This window comes from Geotrypetes seraphini, chromosome 4, assembly GCF_902459505.1.
Source record: "Geotrypetes seraphini chromosome 4, aGeoSer1.1, whole genome shotgun sequence".
Classification (NCBI taxonomy): Eukaryota; Metazoa; Chordata; class Amphibia; order Gymnophiona; family Dermophiidae; genus Geotrypetes; species Geotrypetes seraphini.
In genome coordinates, this window is record NC_047087.1 from 6776847 (window position 1) to 6797582 (window position 20736).

The 20736-nt window shown below is 44.8% G+C and overlaps 1 protein-coding gene across 3 annotated transcripts in view; it reads right to left on the minus strand.

Moving 5' to 3' along the window:
* Positions 1-652: 652 nt before the first annotated feature.
* Positions 653-20736, minus strand: part of SPIRE2 (spire type actin nucleation factor 2) — a 65848-nt gene continuing 45764 nt past the window's right edge. For 2 of the 3 annotated variants that reach the window (XM_033941243.1, XM_033941241.1), the window contains exons 8-15: positions 17879-18042; positions 15339-15549; positions 12037-12161; positions 9361-9495; positions 8503-8570; positions 7380-7407; positions 3412-3527; positions 653-1888 (exon numbers count right to left, since the gene is read on the minus strand). In XM_033941243.1, the coding sequence (XP_033797134.1) occupies positions 1666-1888; positions 3412-3527; positions 7380-7407; positions 8503-8570; positions 9361-9495; positions 12037-12161; positions 15339-15549; positions 17879-18042 (1070 nt within the window). In that variant the 3' untranslated portion in view covers positions 653-1665. The remainder of the gene's footprint in view (positions 1889-3411; positions 3528-7379; positions 7408-8502; positions 8571-9360; positions 9496-12036; positions 12162-15338; positions 15550-17878; positions 18043-20736) is intronic. The other variant, XM_033941244.1, reaches the window with a different exon arrangement.

Below are 20736 nucleotides of genomic sequence, written 5' to 3' on the forward strand. Positions count from 1 at the left end.
GTGAGCACTATACTTTCACTTTGTCATCATGTTAGCCACTGCCAATTGATGTCCAAGAGTGCTTAAGGTGCTACTTCTCGTATTTTGGAGGTTTTAGGTTGCACTTGTACCCTTGAGAGAGCATTGTCTGGTCCAGACACTGTGTTCATGAAGGTTGCTGGAGGTCATGGCACTGAAACTTTCTAAAAACTGTTTTATTTGTGAAAGCGCTTCTACAAAGGTACTACAGCTATGACATTTTCTCCCATTAGATATTCACACCCATTCCAGTGTTCTTGGTTTTTGCAAAAGAGTTAAGACCTGATTCTTCACCAAATTCACTGGAGGCTGAATGAGAGTGAGTGGCACCTGTTCATTTTGGTTTTATCATATTGTGGATTGATATCCGTTTTAGTTCTTGTTAGTATTTGTTTATGATACTTTGTGTGACTTGTAAACTGCTTTACACTAATAAATAATTTAAAAAAAAACATGAAATGCATAATCTACAGACAAGATATAAGACTTCATGATAAGGAATGCAGCAAATCACTTTCAATGCACATCTCTTCTTCACTCTCCCAATATATTTCACCATTAGCACACTGATATAGTCAATACTCATGTCTGTAATATACTGGTGTGGTTCATGTTTACTGGTAGAGTCCATATATATTTCTCATTTTTTTGTATAGAGTCCATCCATACATATGTGATCTGCATCTCTGCTTAAGGCCTTTATACCCACCCTCTCCTCCAGTCTGCTGACAGGACTCTTATAAATGTCACTCCATTGCATTTAAATACACTGCTTATTGCTTTGGTAGACACAAATATAGACTGAGAGTCACCTCTCTCACCAGCTTCATTAATGCTACTTGTATGCTTTGGTTCTCTTGATTTATTTGCACATTTGGAACAAGGATTCTATTCCTATCCCTCTTAGCCCAACTTGAATTGTTTGGAAAAATCAGAATCGACACCTCAGCTCTCCTGTCTCTCACTGCCACTTTCAATGGATTCCATCAGCTGTTGTATTTGCTGAGGAAATGTGTGATCTGGAGGAGAAAGCTGTGTCGCAGACCCGATTCAATCAGCTTTCTTAAGTTGCTCCTTTCCTGCTTTCTACAGCCCGCTGAAGCTTCTCAAAGAAGAGAAAGTGCTTTTATCAGCTGCAGGGATTAATACTACAGATTGCGCTGGTGCACTGGAAGCATTCGTAATTTTGATCTAGGTGACAGGGATTCGTGTGGCATATAGTAAACCTTGTCCTAAGGATTTTAAAGCACTTTAGCAGGAAATTATTTTTTTTCCGTAAGAGGAACTATCTGCAGCATAAAGAAGTGCACAGTGTTTGTCTCTCTGCACGGCTGAAGGGAAATCTATCCTATACTGCAGAAGTCTCTGTTCTGAATCCCCTGCCAGTCACCACCCAAAAGGCAGTGCCAGACCAACAGAAGTTACTTCTTGCAATGGCAGGTGGATGATGCTAGGCTGGACAGTCCAGTTCGGTCACTTCCTTACAAGGCTGTACACATGGGTGATGGTAAAGTGGGCAGTCCAGAGCACTCGGTCACATCCTATAAAGTTGTGCTGGGTAGGTAGTATTAGGGTGGAAGACCTGTAGTGTCTGACAAGTCCTGCAAGGTGAGTAAAACCAGACTGGGCAGTGCCAGGCTGTTTGTGTCACTGTAGTTTGCCCATGTGACTGGAGATGGGGTGGTAGGTTTGAGCTCTACGGCCCTGGCTTGGAGTGCTGTTCAGAACATCCACACTCTTACGGCTCGAGCTAACAACATCGGCCACAAAGCAGCTGCAGTCTCTGCAGACATCCTTGAGGGTGCAGCCATGTGCATAGATGTGCGGAAACTCCTCCTCCACGCTGCGCCAGCGGGTTCCCCTCAGGCATCTGTAAGAGAGGATGACAGTACATCACAGAAACACATCTTAAATGGGAAGAGCTCTCTGCCAAGGAATATTTAAGAGCTGTTGGATATAAATGTTAAACCATGTGCAGTTTGGGTCACTTCATCTGAAAAAATGATATAGCAGAATAGGAAAAAACCAGAGAAAAGCAACACAGTTGATTAAGCGGAAGGAACAGCTCTCTTATGAAGAGAGCTTAAACAGGTTAGGGCTCGTCAGCCTAGAAGAGACAACAGAAGGAAGACGTGATAGGGAAATATGCAATCTAAGGCTTAATTTTCAGAGAAAGGAAGTGGAATTGTGGAGCTGGGAAAGGCTTGGGTGGACCAGGAGCAGAAGCAACAGGAAATGAGGGTGAATTAGGCATTATGGGGTTCATAATCAAAAAAAATAAAAACGTCTAAAAAGTGGCCTAAATGGCTACTTGGACGATCAAAAAGCCTGATCGTCCAAGTACCCATAATCAAAGCTGGTTTTAGACGTATCTAAAACCAGCTTAGGCCTTTCCCCTGCCACTAAACGCACAGAGAGAAAAGAGGCGTGTTTAGAGGAGGGGAAAGGGCGGGTGGGAGGTGGGCCGACCTACACCTAGGCGTGCAGCAGGTATAACCAAAACCTTAGGCAGGTTGCCTAGTCGGCACTTATACGTTTTGACTTAGACGAAGTCAAAACAGGTCTAAGTGCCAAAAAAGGGGCCGCTGAGCTGATCGTGGCTGCTGTGATCAGCTCAGCGGCCCCAGCAACCTGCCTACCCCCTACAGCAATGATTGCGGCAGGAGAGATGCCTCATCTTCCCTACCGCGATGCCATCACTCCTCTACCCGAACTGCTGCGACCTGCGGCAGGAGAGATGCTCTGTCGTGGTCCCACCCCCTCCTCTGATGTCAGAGGAGGGGGCGGGACTGCAGCAGAGAAAAGGCAGCTCGGAAGACCCGATGGCAGCTTGCAAAGATCGCTAACACTAGGGATCTTATGCAGGCTGATGAAATGAGGTAAATTGATGCCGGGAGGCCAGGGGGGAAGCCGGACAGAAGCACTGACACTCCCCATTCGCCCTCTAAAGCAGGAGTGGCAGCGTCCGGCCAGGAAGATGCAGTGCTGCCGATCCTGCTTTAGTGGGGGAGGGTCAGTGCCGAATCGGGAGCCCGATTTTTTGTTTGTTTGTTTGTTTTTGAATTGATTCAAACCGATTCACCTGAAATGAATCGGTGAATCAATTTGAATTGTGAATCGGGCAGCACTAGTGTTTCCCTCTTAACTTAGGCGCTGGTAGGGCCGTTTGTAGAATTTCCCCCTTAATCCTCCATTGCCCACTGCTTTGAATGTGTAACTCCAAGTCCCATTCCATTTACCTGGTGTTTCCCTTTCTTACACTGCAGCCCCATAGAGGTTCAGCCTATGTATCCTTTCAGAGGGGACAGAGTAGGAGGTTGGGAGTATGATTAATGAGAAGGTAGGGTGGTAAATCAGGATGGGGAGCAGGAGAATGCAGAAGCTCTGACTCACTGGAAAGCATCGCCCCTATGAGGGGGGTTTCCTTTCATGCTCACTGTTCCTGAACGGCTTTCAAAGCCTACAGTGTATACTGGAATATGTGGCAACTTCTTGGATGGCATCTTCATCTATTGCAAGACAAGAAAAAAGAAAGGGAAGCAGAGATGATTATGGCCAGGAATATTCAGACATTTTGCTGACTGCTACTGGTAATGGATAGGCTGTATCCAAGCACTGGCATTGCATTTCTGGGTTTCCAGAGCCTGCTAAAGTACAATATTCAGCCCTTAAGCGCTATGGCTTACCACATAAAGACAGGATGGACTTTTAAGTAGAAAATAAATGACAGCGACAAATTTGTCCCTGTCCCCGCAGGAACTCAATTTCCCCATCCCGTCCCCACGAGTTTTGTCGCTTTCCATGCCCCATTCCTCTAAGCTCTGCCTTAACCGCACAAGCCTCGAACACTTATGATTTGAAAGTGTTTGAGGCTTGTGCAGAAGAGGACGGAGCTTCCAGGAATGGGACAGGGACAGGCAAAGAACTCTCTGAGATGGGAAAATGAGTTATCGCGGGGACGGGGAAAAATTTGTTCCTGCGTCATTCTCTACTTTTAAGCCAAGTGCCAACTCTGCCTCTGAAATGCCCCCCAAATAGTCAGTTTTGAGTTCAGCACTAACCAAGTTTCAAGTTTATTTAAAATTTCTTACCCCACCTATCAGGCTGGTTTTAGACACTGTAGAAATGAAGAACAGGGTCCCCCTCCCCTCATGATCTTCTCACCTTTGAATTTTGTTTCTCCACCAGTTAGAGGATGTAAATTAAAAAAAAAAACCATCAACATCTTTTCTCATATCAGGCAGCATTAGGGGGTAAAGATCTGGAACAATTACTTATGCTCACTAACACTCATGGGGAATTTAGGAGACACCTAAAGTACTTAGGTAGCTGATTGGAAGCATCTTATTCCACAATAACTGATCTCTAGAGCTGTTAATCACTAGCTTTTACTTTGTTAGTCTTACTGAATTTGTAGCATTTTTAACCATTGTAAACCGCATAGAACTTCACGGTCCTGCGGAATATAAACTGTTGTTATTATTACTAGCACACATAATACAACTTTAGTTTAACTCTTTTTGGAGGGGGGGAAGCAAAGGTACAATAGGGTAATTTTAAAATACAGCAAGGAAGGACCCTTCTACTGTGCCTCCGAAAAATATAGTAACTTCCTCCAATTGAAAGCTATTACCTTATTTTCCATTTTTTATTTAGATTTAATTTATAATTCACTGTTTCTGGCTTCTTAAGGGTTCCATTTAATTTTCATCTACATATGTTGTATTTTTATCTATTAACCTTTAGAGCAGAATAACACAGCTACGACATTACTTTATCCTAAATTAAAACATAGAATTCTTTATTCTACCTGTGTGGTCTGGTCATTTACTACCCTTTATAAAACCACAAAAGTGTTTTTTAGCGCCAGCCATCACGCTGTATGCTCCACACGGCTCCTGATGCTCAAAGGAATTCTATGAGCGTCGGAGCATTCAGCGCACCAGCCAGCGCTAAAAAACGTTTTTGCTGTTTAGTAAAAGGGGGAGGGGTGTAATTTTTCTGACCATCTCTGGTTTCTGCCTTCCTCCGTTTTCTCTTAATTCTGTCTTGCCAGGGTTTCCTGTCCATTTGTCTTTCGTCTCTCTTTTCCTGTCTTTTTTTACTTCCTCTATTATATCCATCTGCAGCATTGATCTTTTCCTTTCAGTTTCTTCCATTTATTTTTCTGCCTCTGTCTAGATTTCATTACTACTAACCATTCTTCAATTTTCCTCTTTTTACTACATCTGCCTAAAGGTCTCCATCTCTTTCCCTCACCCTAGACTTCCCTTTCCTTTTATTTCTCAGAATTTCATTAACTCTTTCCTCTCCTCCTTCTGTCCTCCTAGTTCATACAGCAACTCCGTCTTCCCTCCCTCTCTGACTCTCTCTCTTCCAATCAGCATCTCCACTTTCCATCCATCGTTTTCTCTCTCTCCTCTTCCATTCAGTGTCATCCCCTTTTCCATCCCATGTCTCTGCTTCCTCCCCCCTTCCATCCAGAATCTCCTCTCCCCATCTTCTCCACTACAGCCATCCAGGATCTTCTCTGTTTTTCTTTTTTATTAAATATATATTTATTGAAAGTGGTAGGATGTATTGTTTGCTGTGTTTTTTCAATAAAAGCTTTTCAATTAAAAAAAAAAAGAAAGTGGTAGGATGCACATACACACAGTGTACACAACAGTAACAATAAAAAATATACAGTAAGCCGCTCTCGACTCTAAACATACAGAAGCAACAAATCCCTCAAAGGGGGAAGTAGATTGCTGCCCTTTTTTACTGTCTTTTTTCTTCTGCTAGTTTCCTTGTTTTTTTGGTAGCTAGCGGTGGGAGCGGAAGGGAGGGGGGCTGGTATGTTAGGCGGCTGAAAGGGTTGTATGCTGGAGTGTTAGTTGTGTAGTTTGGAATGTATGAGTGTATAGGAATAAATAAAATAGTAGATGAATGCCCTGACTGTATTTTCGATACCATAGATCTCCTCTTATACCCCACAATCCAACATCTCCATTTCTTCCCCATCTACCATGCCCTTTTGTTTTATCCCTAGCATTACCCAGTTTGTTCCCCCCCTTCATTCAGAATCACCTGTCTCTCTCCCAATAGTCCTGTCCCACTCTATTTTTTTTTTCTTCTTCCTTTCTCCCATCATGTGGCATGGTCCCATCTCCCTTCCCCTCATCCTATTATTGTCAAATTCTCTCCTCTTCCTCCTGGCCACTCATGGAATCCTCTTCCTGGGCCTTTCCTTCTGGAGTCAGCAGAGCCCACTTGTTGCCCACCCACAAATAAAACAAAACCATGCTGTGTGGACCTGCAACTGAAAATCCTGTTGTCTGTGTCCTTTTATAATAAGTCTCTCCCCAACTGACTCAATCGACAATCGCTGTTTCAGATCTTAAAAGACGTGTTGGCAGGTACTTCCTCAGTGCATGTGTTAAATACCGTAGATTGTTTGATGCACAATTGTCAAAACTTTATATTCAATCCTAAACTTGCTAAATGATTTGCACTGTGAAGTTGCAACAAATTATGTGGAAAAGGCCACATTTTGCCAAGATACAAAATAGCAGGAGACCAGGGCCCCTGATTATAATTATGAAACAGTGTAAGGAAAAACACTTAAGAAAAAAGTCCTACAAGAATAATCTTCTGTATAAATAGTGAAGGGAGATCACAATGATAAAGTACAAGGAACAATTCCCTGGTTAGGGCTGTTCAGCTTGAAGAAGTCGGGATATGATAGAGGTCTACAAAATCCCGAGTGGAATAGAACAGGAGAATGCAAATTGATGGTTTACTCTTTCAAAAAGTACAAAGACTGCTCCATTAAGTTACTAAATCCTACATCTAAAACAAATAAGAGCCTATTTTATAACTGACCACATAATTAGGCTCGGGAACTTGTTGCTGGAGTAAAAGCAGTTAGTGAATGCGGTTAAAAGAAGGCTTGGACTTTCTCCCTGGAATAAGCATCTTGGAATCTGTCTACTTTCAGAACTCGTGACAGGTTGGAAAGAGGATATTGGACTAGATGGTCCATTATTGCACATATTTGTCTCTGGATTTAGCTCACACCTGAGTTACATTCAGATACTGCAGGTAGTTCCTGTCCCTTGCCAAGTTTTGAATGTTTGCCCATTTAGGAGAAGGTCATGCAGAAGATTTGGCCTGCAGGATTACCCTTTCTTTCTGAATTATTCCAGCACTTTGTACTCTCTCTGCCTCTTGTTTGTCTGCCATTCACATGTGGCTAAAAGGTCAGTGCACCTCTGCTGGGTTGGCGGCAGGTGCCCCCCTCCCACTCCTGTGTAGAGCACTCCAAGGCAGCTACAGCCTTGCTTTATTATTCAGAGTGGAAATAAAATGCTGCTTCTTACCTTCTGACTGCAGGAGCCGCACACAGACCTGTCAAGAGACAAGGAAGGTACTTTAGTAACAGGAAGCCTGGAGCTAGTCAGGCACATCGTGCTTATTTTACTTTAGGCTTAACCGCAAAAGGGCCGACGACATCCCATCTGCAAAACAGCCAGTTTCAGTTTAGTGGTCAATGGTAATAGCCAGCAGCATTGTCCAGTTAAGTGTCTTTAAATCAGTGCATAGCCCAGAACAAGACCATTTAACCATGAACATATTGTATAATGAGCGTGACTATTGGGCCGACTGGATGGACCGTTCAGGTCTTTATCTGCTGTCATCTACTATGTTACTATGTATTGCTTAGGTCATAGTATTGTTTCTTCTTATATGTAATTGATTTTATTTTGTATTTCTATTGCCTGCTTTAGGCAGGCTATAAATCTTTTCAATAAAGAAAATAACGGCCCTGGAGCTATTTCTGGCTGGTTATATCACTTGGAATATTGAGCCCATAATTATTTTGCACAAATGGAGGGGTGGGGGTTACTGTAGAGTTACAGAAGTTGTGGAAAATATTGAAGAATGAGGTAGGCTTTTTTTGGTTTTGTCTGTAGTATTTTAATTCTTCTTTCAGGCGCTGGGGTGGTTTGGCTTAGTTTAATTAACGCTTGAGCAGTGCATAAAAGGTTTCATTAATCATGACAGCTAATGGGGTCTCCTCGGGTTCTGGGAGGATCCTTCTGAGGGCAATGCCTCTTTCGTTCCCTTCCTCCTCTGTCAACCGTGGCACATTTTCACCCCCTGCTCCGCATCTCCACCCCTTTCCCCCGTACCTCTAGTTGTTCACCACCGCGAGTAACAACTTCAACATGCTCCTCGCAACCCCAGCAGCTCTTCCTCTGATGTCACTTCCTATGTATGGCACCTAGACGTGACATCAATTGACGGTTGCAAGGAACACATTGAAGTTGTTGCTTGCAGCGGTGAACCACTAGAAGTATGGGGGAAGGGAAGAGGCGGAGAGGGCAGAGAGGAGGAAGGATGCTAGTGCCTGGGGCGGACTGCCCCCTCCCCCCTTACTATGTCACTGGCTGTCAGCTTCTGCCTCTGCAAGTGCTGACTCTGGGGTTTCAGAATCCTCACCTCTTGCAGAAGAAACAGGCAGCAGGCCAGGAGAACAGAGGGAACTTCACACGGCAGCAACAGCAGATCTGCAAGGTAAAAGGTCAGTGGTCAAGATCAAGCACGTCATATGTCCCTCCCCAAGAACATGGCTGGCCTTAAAGTTTCTCAGCAATCTTTTTTCCAGCCCAGGGCTCTATGGAGAAGTCTATAGCAAGAGACTGGGGGGGTCTTAATTCCTCATCCATCTAACCCTCTACAGTCATCAGGAGAATGGGGGACCATCATCCATGCCATTCACAGCTCTTTGTTCAGCAGCAGAAGAAGTGAGGATCGCATGGGGGGGAGGGCAAACAAGGCAGAATGTTCTTCCCTTCTCCCCTAACCTGTAAAAATGCAAGGAGGTTGCTGGCGCTGCCCACAGCCTCCCAAGCAGAAACAGGAAGTTGTGTCACAGGGGAGGCAAGCCACAGAAGAGGAACAGCATTGAGGAGGTCATGGGCAGCACTAGAGAATCGCCGTGCCAGTGACCTGGCATTTTTACAGGGAAGGGGTGTTTGGAATGGGGTGAGGAAAAGGAAAGAACATACTGACTCTTGGGGGGGGGGGCCCTGGAGCAACTAATTTTAAAAATGAAGGGAGGGCATTTGGGTGGGAAAATCGAAGGATGGAGCAGAGAGGAGAGGAATTTGAGGGGCCCCAATCTGTCTAACAGGCCCTGAGACTAAAGGATCCTCCATCCCATCTACAGCTCTCTATTCAGCAGGAGATCGGGGACTTCCCATCCATCTCATGTTCAGCTCTTTTTTCAGCAAGCTTTTGTTTCTCCACAGACAATTGCTGCTCCCCAGTTTCAGAATTTCCTGCCATGGTCCATACCTTCCCTTTCTTTAGGTTGTTATAAAGTTCTTTGCTCTGGAAGAATTTCTCCATCTCGGCTTTCACCAACACTCTGCGCACATTAATCACTTCCTCCAGTGTCAGAGCCAGACTTTCCACGGGGTGACTGAACTCCTGCACCCAAGCAGATCCGGGAGGGAATGTGTGATCAGACTCAGCAGATTTTAGCCAGAGAACTAAGTGAACTTAAGTCCTGCCCCGCAGCTCCCCCTATTTCAGCACTGAGTCCCACATCATTGTAAGACAGTAATGTATTAGTCAATACCGAAAGCAATTTAACTCACAGTCAGTGGGTCAGATGCTGCCATTCATTGGCGCTTAAACAGGCAGTGCCTCTGAATGGCAAGAGATGGATGTTCTGGGAGGAGCCAGGCAATATTCAGGGCTCCACATAAATAGCCGTTAGTTGATTGGCTATGTGGGTGCTGGAATATCAGCCAGCACACAGGTAGCTTCTCTCCTGTACCCCACTCTAGGTCCTACTTCCGTCCTGGCTCCTTACAACAATAGCCCCCCAGCTAGCTATCTGTAGCCCCCCTCAGGCCTATCTCCAACTCCTTGGTGGTCCATCAGGCAGAAACAAACCACACTGGCTCCTGCAGAAAATGTCCACCATAAGTTCTAGCAGTAGTCTTGCAGTACTATCTCTAGATGTCAGCCTTATATTGAAGCCATTTTCTACTGGGAGCTGCAAGGAGCAGGAGCAAGCTTACCAGATGTCCAGGAAAACCTGGACATAACCCCTTTTAAGAGGACTGTCCGGGTATCCAGAAGACCCTGAGCTCTGGGCCATGTCTAGATGTCCTCTGCACATGTGCAGATGTCAATGTGATGACATCACATGCATTCAAACCTGTGGGACATCATAATGTACAGGATATCTAGACATGGACTCAAGCTCGGGGAAGGAGACACACAGTTTGTGGTGTCTGGGTGTCCTCTGTTTTTTAGAGAGGAAATCTGGTAAACCCAAAGCAGGAGCTGTGTAGTTTGCTTCTGCCTGACCAACCCCACTGGACCACCAGGGATACACACTCGTAGCATATGACATGAATGTGATATAAATACACATAACAGATCCTGATCTGTCTTTTGCCATAATCAAAGGCAGAGACCATGGAAGCCTGCCTGACACTGGCCTTATTTTCCAACTGCATCACTCCTGCCCAACACAATACAAGAGCAGCAATGAGGTCATTTAAATCAGTGCTTCTCAAAGCAGTCCTTAGCCACACCCAGCCAGTTAGGAATTCAGGATTTGCGCAGTGAATATGCATGAATGAGATCTGCATACGGAGGAGGCAGCATATGCAAATCTCTACTGCATATTGTGGATATCCTGAAAACCCAATGGGCAGAGGGTGTCCCGAGGACTGGGTTGAGAAGCTATGATTTAAACGAGGCATGGATTCCCTCCTTTTTCTAAGTGGAAACGATTTTTTTATTGAGCATTCAGAACAAAGATACATACAAACATCATACAGCATAAACATTCACATATGTCATAACATCCCCGCTTCATAAATACCCCCAGGGGACCTTATAGCAGGTGAGGATCAAAGAGGACTATTAACGGATAAACACTGAAGGGCGGAAAAGATACCATTTCAGTACTTACAAGTAATCCCCGGTTCAGTGTTATCACTTCAAAAACTCTAATATACGGTTGAGAGACAGCACTCTATCTAGAGAGCTGAACAAATCCTCCTCTGAGATACATATAGTCAAGACCCCCTACTAAATCAACCTAAACATTCCTCTATCGGAAATAAGACAATATCCATCTTTCTATATATTGATCCTCTTGGGGGGTTAGTTTCCTTACCTCTACCGGGAGAGTCTTCTTGGCATCCCTCACCCTCTCTGTTAATAAAAAAAAATGAGCTCCCACAATGCAGAAATACATCATTCATGGGAATAATATTAAAACCAATAGGGGGAAATATTTTGTACTCAACGAATAATTAAGCTCTGGAACTTGTGGCCACAGGATGTTGTAATAGCAGTTAGCGTAGCTGGATTTAAAAAAGGTTTGGACAAGTTTCTGGAGGAAAGGTTTGTAGTCTGCTATTGAGACAGACATGGGGAGGAAAAGGTAGCATGGCATGTTGCTACTCTGAGAATTTCACATGGAATAATAATAATAATAATTTATTTCTTATATACCGCTATACCGTGAAGTTCGAAGCGGTTTAATGTTCCTGTTATTTAGGGTTCTGGAATCTTGCTATTCTTTGGGATTCTGTATGGAATGTTGCTACTATTTGGGTTTCTGCCAGGTACTTTCCATCTGGATTGGCCACTGAGGAACAGGATACTGGGATAGATGGACCATCACTCTGACCCAGAATGGCTGTTCTTATGTTAATATGTTCTAGATTTATCTCTTAAGCATCCCTAGTTACAGGATCAGGAGGAAAGAGGATGGGAGACCAGGGGCTTCTAGGGAAGGGAGGGGTGACACCCTCCAAGCAAGGATGTCAGAGTGACCAGGATGAGCAAGGTTCTTCTTCTGCACATACCCTGCAGTGAACATCTCTTTCACTGCGGTGCCTCTAGGCAGCTGCCTGCTCTGCCTGTTGGGAAATCCAGACCTGTTTGTTGAACACATATGCAAAGGCTGGGGAAGTATCATCCATTTCTTTAGTTACTCACCAACCAGAGATGTTTGGAGCTATTGGACTTCAGGAAGCTGGTACTGGCCTCTGTCTTCTCCTTCCCAGAGCTTAGGGATCCAGCATCTAAGCAGAAGGGGCTGGAATCTCCTGACACCATGTGACCTAGAATAGACAGAAAAGTCCCGTCCAGCTTCAAAATTATTAACTTTTCATCCTTTTGCTGCAAATTAACATGTACACACCATTCTACATGAATATTTAGGCATGAGGAAGTAGAGTGAGCGATGGATGCCGTATTTGCTAACTGCTGACCAAAACTGAGTTCAATTGGACTTTTGAAAATGTGGTTTGAGCATTTTAAGTGCAATGAGAACAATTTTTGTGGTGTTTTGTGACTGTGGATGCGACTTGGGCTCATCACTATACTCCTGAGACAAAACAGCAGTCTAAACAATGGACTGCAAGAGATGAATTGACTCCAAAGAAAGTGGAAACGGCTCCGTCAGCTAGGAAGATGATGGCGACCGTCTTCATGAATTTCCATGGGATAAATTTTATTGATTACCTGGAAATGGTAAAAACCATTAATGGCAAATACTATGCTGGCTTATTACAAAGTCTAAGTGCCGAAATCAAGACAAAGGCCCTGAATCTATAAAGGGCGCCTAAGTCCTGTCTAATGCTGAGCGGGCTTAGGCGTCCAAACCTAGTGGTTAATGAACCATTTAAGGGTCTTAACGAGCAATAATTGGCACATGGACGTCCAAAGGATGTAGAGAGAGCTATTTAGCAGATCGCATTAAGGACATCCAAACTGTGCCTAAGTTCCGTCCATAGAACTCAGGACTAGCTGAAGCTCAAACTATGCTCAAAAGTAGACCTCCTTTACAGTACCTTTAGGACTTACTGCCTCTTTTACAAAGCCGCACAGCAACAGCCCCGAAGCCTTTTAAATCTCTATGGGCTTCGGGGCCGTTAGCACAGAGCAGCCGCTAGGGCAGCTTTGTAGAAGAAGCCGTTAGTTTTACAATTGCTATACAATTTGCTAGCTCACTGTGTAGCTTTCTATCCTAATGTTGCTGGTTCGAATCCCAGTCACTCTGTCTGATGGAAGAGAAATAAATAAAAGAATTAAACAGATCCAACTCCCAGTAACACCATTAAATCACCATTCTAATAACATAATAACATCATAGAGGTGTTAATAGGAGCCCAAGACCTCGTGTCGACGGGCGGAAAGTAACGCGGGGCTGGTAGAGCCCTCGCATTGCCCGTCGGCTGGGGGAGTAGGCGGGTTAGTGTAGTGAGGGGGAAGGGCAGAAAATAGACAGACAGCAATTGGTTGTAGAGCCTGTCAGGGTAGATAGTTTCAAATTAATTGGTTGAGCGGCGCGGGGGCGAGGGCTTATAGCTGGCACCCTGGAGGACTCGACTCCTCCTCGGTCCTCCAGGGTGGTTTTTTCCCGCCCTCCCGCCCTCTGTTGGGGGTGGCTGTAGTAGTTTGGGGGGAGGCGGATTCCTGAGCTACAGGGTCAGGAGGCTCATCAGGTGATGAGTGTTGGGACGGCAGGGAGTCGTGCCTGGTGGGGTCAGGTGACCCGGAAAAGGGGCATGAGGGTCATGCCACCCCTCTGACTCTTGCTGTGGTGGCAGGGTTGAGGGAATAAATTAAGACACTCTGTAGCTCGGGAGGTTTTTTGGGTTTATTCAAGTTCATTATGTTAATGAAGTAAATTGTTATATTGTTTGGTTAATAAACTGAGCTGCGGCTAATTTTACCAACAAAATGACTCATTAGTGTCTTTTTAAGAAGGGGGGTAAAGAAAAGGGGTTTGGTGGTTATGTGTATTTATATATATGTAGGCAGACTGCAGGGTCTATCCAGATCCCGCTGTTACAGAGTAGAGCGGGTTGCTTCAGAGGATTGAAATGTTTCATACGGTGTTAGTTAGTCTTCATGGATTTCTTGAAAAGCAGGGTTTGGGTTTTTTTTCTGAAAGTTTTGTAGTCTGGGATCGCGATTAGTAGATTGGAGAGTTGGTGGCCTAGTTTTGCTGCCTGTGTGGCTAGAAGGCCATCGTACAGTTTTTTTCCATTTCATGTTTCTGATTAGAGGGTATATGAATGGTGTCTGGGTTCTCCTGTGTCTGGTTGTGGTAGTTTGGATTAGGCGGTTGTTCAAGTAGGCTGGGCTGTCACCATTTATGGATTTAAATAGTAGACAGTAGAATTTAAATAGTATTCTTGCTTGAATTGGGAGCCAGTGTGAGTCGAGGTATGCCTCGGTGATGTGGTCGTGTTTTCTTAGTGAATAGATTAGTCTCAGGGCTGTGTTTTGTACTGTTTGTAGTTGTTTTATCATTGTTGCGGGGCAGGGGAGATAGAGGATGTTGCAGTAGTCAAGGAGACCTAGGACTAGGGGCTGGAATTGTTTTCTGTCGATGAATTTTCAAACTTGACCGCAAATGATTTCTGTATTGTTTTGTTGATTTGTGGTTGCATGGTGCAGCATCTGTCTTGTCATTCCCAGAAGTTTTAGAGTGGGTTGAATGGGATATGTGTTTGAGTTTATTACTAGGTTTGTTGTAGTTGGGGTTTTATGTTTTTTCGAGAAGTATGAATTTTGTTTTGTCTGGGTTCAGTTTTAGTTTGTGGTCTTTCATCCATGTTGCCACTGTTGCTAGAGTTCTGTGTCGTGTGTCTGTCATGGTGGGCGTTGGCTGATCAAAAGGAAGGAGAATGGTGATGTCTGTATAGCTATAGGAGGTTAAGCCTATTTTGTCTAGGCAGGTGCCGAGGGATGCAATATAGAGATTGAAGAGTGTTGGGGCTAATGGCGATCCTTGGGGTTGGACCATGGTTCTGATTTTTCTTTGTTTGTCTTTACTCTGTAGGTCCTGGATTGTAGGAATCTTTGAAACCATGCGTGTACTTTGCTTGTGATTCCTATTGTATCTAGTATTTGTAGCAGGGTGCCATGGTCTACCAGGTCAAATGCTGCGGTGAGATCTAGTTGTATAATCAGCATTTTTTTGCCTGTGCTGAGGTGTTAGATGGCAGGTGTTAGTGGCAGATGGTTAGAAATAGGGTTACCAGATTTTCTAAATGGAAAATCTGGACCCATGGCCCTGCCCCATGCCCTGCCTCCTCGACCTGCATGAGCAACGAGTGACATCGGACAGCATCCACACATGCTGTCTCGACGCTCGTTGCCAGAGGCTTTTCAAAATTCGGATAAAGTGCTGGGTTTTAAAAAGCCGTCTGAATTCCCGGACATGTCCTCAAAAGAAAGACAGGGGGAACTGGTGTGTAATGGAAACAGCTAGGAGAAAAACTCACCTTTTCCCTTTAAGCTGGCTCCTGCTGCTGCAGTCATACTGTCTGATCTGGGTCTCCCTTCAGACTCCCCTGCTCCCAGAGTCCTTGTCTGGCTGCTTCCCATCTCAATCTGCAATTGGGTCAGGTCATGTTCTGAGAAGGAGCGATCTCGCTTTAAGGGCAATGGTGAGCTGGTGACCCTTCTCATCTCTGCACTTGGAGACTCTTCTTCCTGGGAAAAGAGTGAATCAATAGCAAGCTGAGAGGAAATACTGTCACCGGCAATGCTAGGGGAAGCCGACTACCATTGACAGACCCTCAGGCTGAGTGGAAGTGTCATACCTCTCCCAAGCTGAGGGGGAGCCCCAGACAGAGGAAGCACCACACAAGCACTATGCCAGGGTCAGAGGGACACACAATACCAATCCAAGATACAGGGGAAACACCGTATGCTACTAGACATAGGCAACACTGCTCAGATATATATACAGGGAGAACCATTTTTTAGATACTTATAGAGTCTTGAGACCTTTTGCTTTGCTTAATTTCAAAGGGAAGAAACACTTTGAAAACAGGCTCATAAGAACATAAGAATTGCCATTCTGAGTCAGACCAGTGGTCCATCATGCCCAGCATCCGCTCACGCAGCAGCCCTCTGGTCTAAGACCAGCACCCCAACTAAGACTAGCCCTACCAGCGCACGTTCTTGTTCAACAAAAACTTGTCTAACTTTGTCTTGAATCCTTTGCACCAACATGAAAGTTAGAGTGACCGAAACCAAATCTGTTGCTGAAATACACCTCTTGGTTTCAGCCCAGTCACCCTCCCCCATAGGGTTACCATATTGCTCCAGAAAAAGGAGGACAAATTGAGAGATCCGGGTTTTACTTTCATTGCTTTCAATGAAAGTTAAACTAGATGTCTATCTATCCTCCTTATTTCCATTGTTTTCAATGGAAGTAAAACCAGATCTATCAATATGTCCTCCTCTTTCTGGAACCATATGGTAACCCTTCCCCCCCACCCCCCGTACAGAACAAGCCCCCACCTCCTCCCTCTCTTTCCTCCCCTGAACAGAATGAACCCCCTTCCTGGCCCCACCTGTAGGCTCCCCCTAGATCTACCGTACATCCCCTGGTGGTCTAGAGGCTAGAGACTGTTGCAGCCATTTTAGCAGTAGAGAGGACATGGGTAGAATCCAACTCCTGCCTTGAGTAGCCACTAGACTCTTAGAAGATGTATGGTGGGAGGGGGAGGGAGAGCTGGGAGGCCATATTTTGAGATAAAAACCCGGACACATGTTCCGCCCCATCTCCTAGTTCTGCCTCAAGCCCTGCCCAGTTCTGATCCCAGCTCCAGAAAGCTTTGTCTCTTCTTCCCTGACATCTGGGCCGCTTCTGGAGGACCTTGAGCATGCGCGGATGTGTATGATGTCATCTGCATATGCTCAGAAGCCCTCCAGATGTTGCCGGAGCTCATCGGGGCTTTCCAAAACCCAGACAAACTGTTAGGTTTTGGAAAGTCCATCCAGGCACTCTAAAGAGAGGACATGTCTGGGTTTTCCCAGACATCTGTTAACCCTAACCCAGCATCATGTTTGGTCAAACATGAATTTTGGGCTACTTTCAGCACCAAAAAAGAAAAATACAGAAAATTTGGTAGGTATCTAATGGAAGCTCAGGGATTTCAAATTGAAATTGCCATTTGTGCTGTAGAGAAAACTGCTCCCTTCTAGTGTGTCCTTTGATAATTGTATTTTACTTGTAGTCTGTGTTCTGTGAGTTGCAGAGCTGTCAAGCAGGCCAAGATTTAGGGTCCACTCTACCTGTCCTGCTCCACCTATCCCCACTCATCTTTCCAGCCCATTGCTCCACCCAGCACTGTGCATTGATTCATCTCTGTCACAGCCAATTGGCAGCTAGAGGCAAAGAGAGTGGCTCCCCCCTGTCCAGCGACTGCAGAAAACACTTCATAAAATGTCCTCTCCTGCTGCCTTGGGATTAAATGACAGAGGAGTTGACATTTTATGAGGTGTTTCTTGCTGCCACTGGATGAGGAGGATCACTCATTGGGAGATGATAGCCAACCTGATGGAGTGTGGGAGATGACCTGCAAAAGCAGAAGGCTTGGCAGGTCTGGACTTGCTAAGGGACATTTTGTGGGGAAAATACAGAGAATAGGTCTTAAGGAAATTAAATTAATCAATTTTATAAAAAAAAGAATACTCCAAATTCTCTCCCCAAATATACAGTACACTGGCTCCAGAGACCTTATGTGTGTCCACTGGGATTTTATAAAAAATGTGTGCATTATCGCAGCTCTGTCCAAATGACGCCCCTAGGAGCCCAGATCATATGAGTTCAGATGCACAGCATATACATCCACTCAGTTCTAAAAGAGCCCTTTCGCATGCAGAAACCACTTTCTAAAGTTAGAGCAGCCGACACACAGGTGGAGCAGATTCCACCCAGAGAGGTAAAGACCTCTGCATTCACTTGCAACAACCTGGGGCAGGAGAGAGCAGGCGCTTCTCCTGGGGACATTGAAGAGACGGCTCTTACCTCGGAAATGTTCATCTCCTCCATCTCTGCCAGCGTCGGTGCTTTTAGCAATACCCGAGGCCTCTGGCGCTGGGTGCTGAGCTCTGAGATAGCTAGATTAATGCAGGAGGTAGATTTCACATCAGCAGAACAAGCATTGATGATGCAGGGCAGTGACCCGAAGGCTGCAAGGCAAGAGACAGGCTAAGGGTAGTCATATCCATCAGCTCATTGTCTCTCTGCCAGCATATCCCTATTCTTTTCTGCAAGACACCTAATACATAACTCTGCTAATGTACCACAGTCCTACCTAGAATCACTCCCAAGTTCTGAGAGCTCAATACGAGCAATCCCTGCAAGTCCCAGACTGAGGCCTCCATTGAAGCTTTGCCAATATGTCTAACCCTCAAACAGTAACAACAGCTTGAGAACAGGTATAAAGGTACACACACACAATCCGCGCCATTCTCCATACTGGTATCTATGTGTATTGCAACTCCGATCGTGCTCCATCCACAGTTTGCCCCAGAACCCTCCAGCCCTCCAGTACTCTCAAAGTCTAAATAATTGCTATGTAGGTAATCTTGGGCCCTGATATTTAGCTGGTAGTGACCACAGCCAGTATTAATCCCAGAAGTGCATTGCCAGGCCATGTCCAAGCTCCAGGATTGAATTTCTGGGTTTAAAGGGCTGGCCAAGAGGAAAGACCAAAGCTCAAAATCCTCAAAGTTGCTGCATCTGTGACTATTAGGAGACATAAGGTAGTGGTGGTTGGTGAAACCTCTCTGAGGAGTACAAAGGCATCCATCTGCAGATCAGACATGATGTATTCTCGTCGATCCTCTCTGTCAAGGGTAAAGGCCAGGGCAGAGAAGCTCTCATCCTGGAGATGAAAATGTAGCTGTAGAGATGGTGTCGTTGAGAGCGTTTCGGCTTCCTGGGCCATGGAATGATTTTCTAAGGGCTGCTGAACAGGAATGATGTGCATCTATCAAAGAAAGGAAGAAGTGTCTTCAACAGCAGACTAGCTAAGCTACTGAAGAAGGTTTATACTGGAATAGTTGGGGCAGGGTGATCAAAGATCCCAGGTGAGTATAAGCCCTTAGGTAACTAAATACCTCTACACAAAAGGGGTAAGGGGACAATGTCTGGAAAGCAGTGTATACTAATGCTCGAAGAATGGGAAACAAGGCTCTGGGTCTAGAGGCTAAGCTGGATTTAGTGGCAATCTATTCAGGAAAGACAAGGTAAGAAAAGGGGTGAGCAGTGTTTTATGTTAAAGATCATATTAAAGATACAGAATTCAGGAAGAGCCACTGTAGATCAATCTAGAAAGAAGGAATAGAAAATGTATTTATATTGGTGTGATATACAGGTCTCCTTCAGAAATTTAATGGTAGACATTCAGGCCAGATTCTGTAAAGGACATCTAAATTTAGGCATCCACAATGTGGGCGTCCAATGACTTAGGCTTCCAAATAAAGGAGATAATAAGCCACCATGCAACCCCCTAAGACACCCTCCTGTGCCTCTGATGACCCCCCGCCCCTCCCTCTTAACTTGCTTATGATGGCTGGCCAGAAGGATGGCTATTCCCTCCGGCCAGCAGGCCTGCCTCTTCAAAATGGTGGGCCTTCTCTTCCCTGATGCATCCTGGGAAGCACCAGGGAGGTTCCTAAGGCTCTGATTGGCCCAGGTTGCTTAAGGCCCCTCCTATGGGAGGGGTCTTAGGTGTCTGGGCCAATCAGAGCCTTAGTTCCCTCCCTGGATGCACCAGGGATGGGTCTAAGGCTCCTATAGGAGGGGTCTTAAACAACCTGGGCCAATCAGAGCCTTAGGACCCTCCCCAGTGCATCCCAGGATGCACCAGGGAAGGCCTGCCATTTTGAAAAGGCGGGCCTGCTGGCTGGAGGCACCCAGTGTATTATAAATAGGGACCTTTTCTGTTAAAATTTCCTTGTAAATGTTTGATAAAATTTAACTCTAACACATAATTTTTGAGCCTTCTTCATTGCAAATGGAAGAAAAAATAGTTGACACGGTAAAATGGGGAGACAAGACATTTTTTAGATATATTAGTGATAGGAAGAAGTGCAAGAGTGGCACTGTGAGACTCAAAGGTGAAGGGGAGGAATATGTAGAAGTTAATAAAGAAAAGGCTGAACTGCTTAATAAATGTCTGTTCACAGCTGAAGCGCTGGGAGTGGGTCACAGAAGATAAATACAAATAGGGATGGAGGTGTGATAGACCCTGATCTAAACCTTAGCTAAACTAAAGGTAGACAAAGTGATGGGGCTGGATGGTGTACATCCGAGGGGTCTGGCTGATCTTTTCAATGCTTCTCTAGAGTCGGGAATGGTACCAGAGGACTGGAGAAAGGCGAATGTGGTCCCTCTCCATAAAAATGGAAATAAGGAAGAAATAGGAACCTATAGGCCAGTAAGTCTGACTTCTGTGATAAGTAAATTAATGGAAATGCTTTTAAAACAGTGAAATTATAGGATGCGAGGCAACATGGATTTACTAGAGGCAGGTCCTTGACTGAGTGACCAGAGAATTGGATAGGGGGAGAGTATTTAGATTTTTATTCTTATCCTGGCACTGTGAATTTTGGGAGTTTGATACATTAACTGCTGTTCATTTATTGATGCCAGTCCTCTGAATTTTATATATGTGTGGTTTTTGTCTGTATGTTCTTTATATTGATTATATTAGAAAGTAATAAAAGTTGATTAATATATTATTAATAAGAAATTCTCTTGTCTAGTATAGTTGGGAAATTGGATTTTATATTGGATTCTCTTTATTTATTAATGATCTATTTTGCTGAGTATCTTCTGTTTAAATTATTATCTCCTTTTCTGTGTTTTGTTGATAT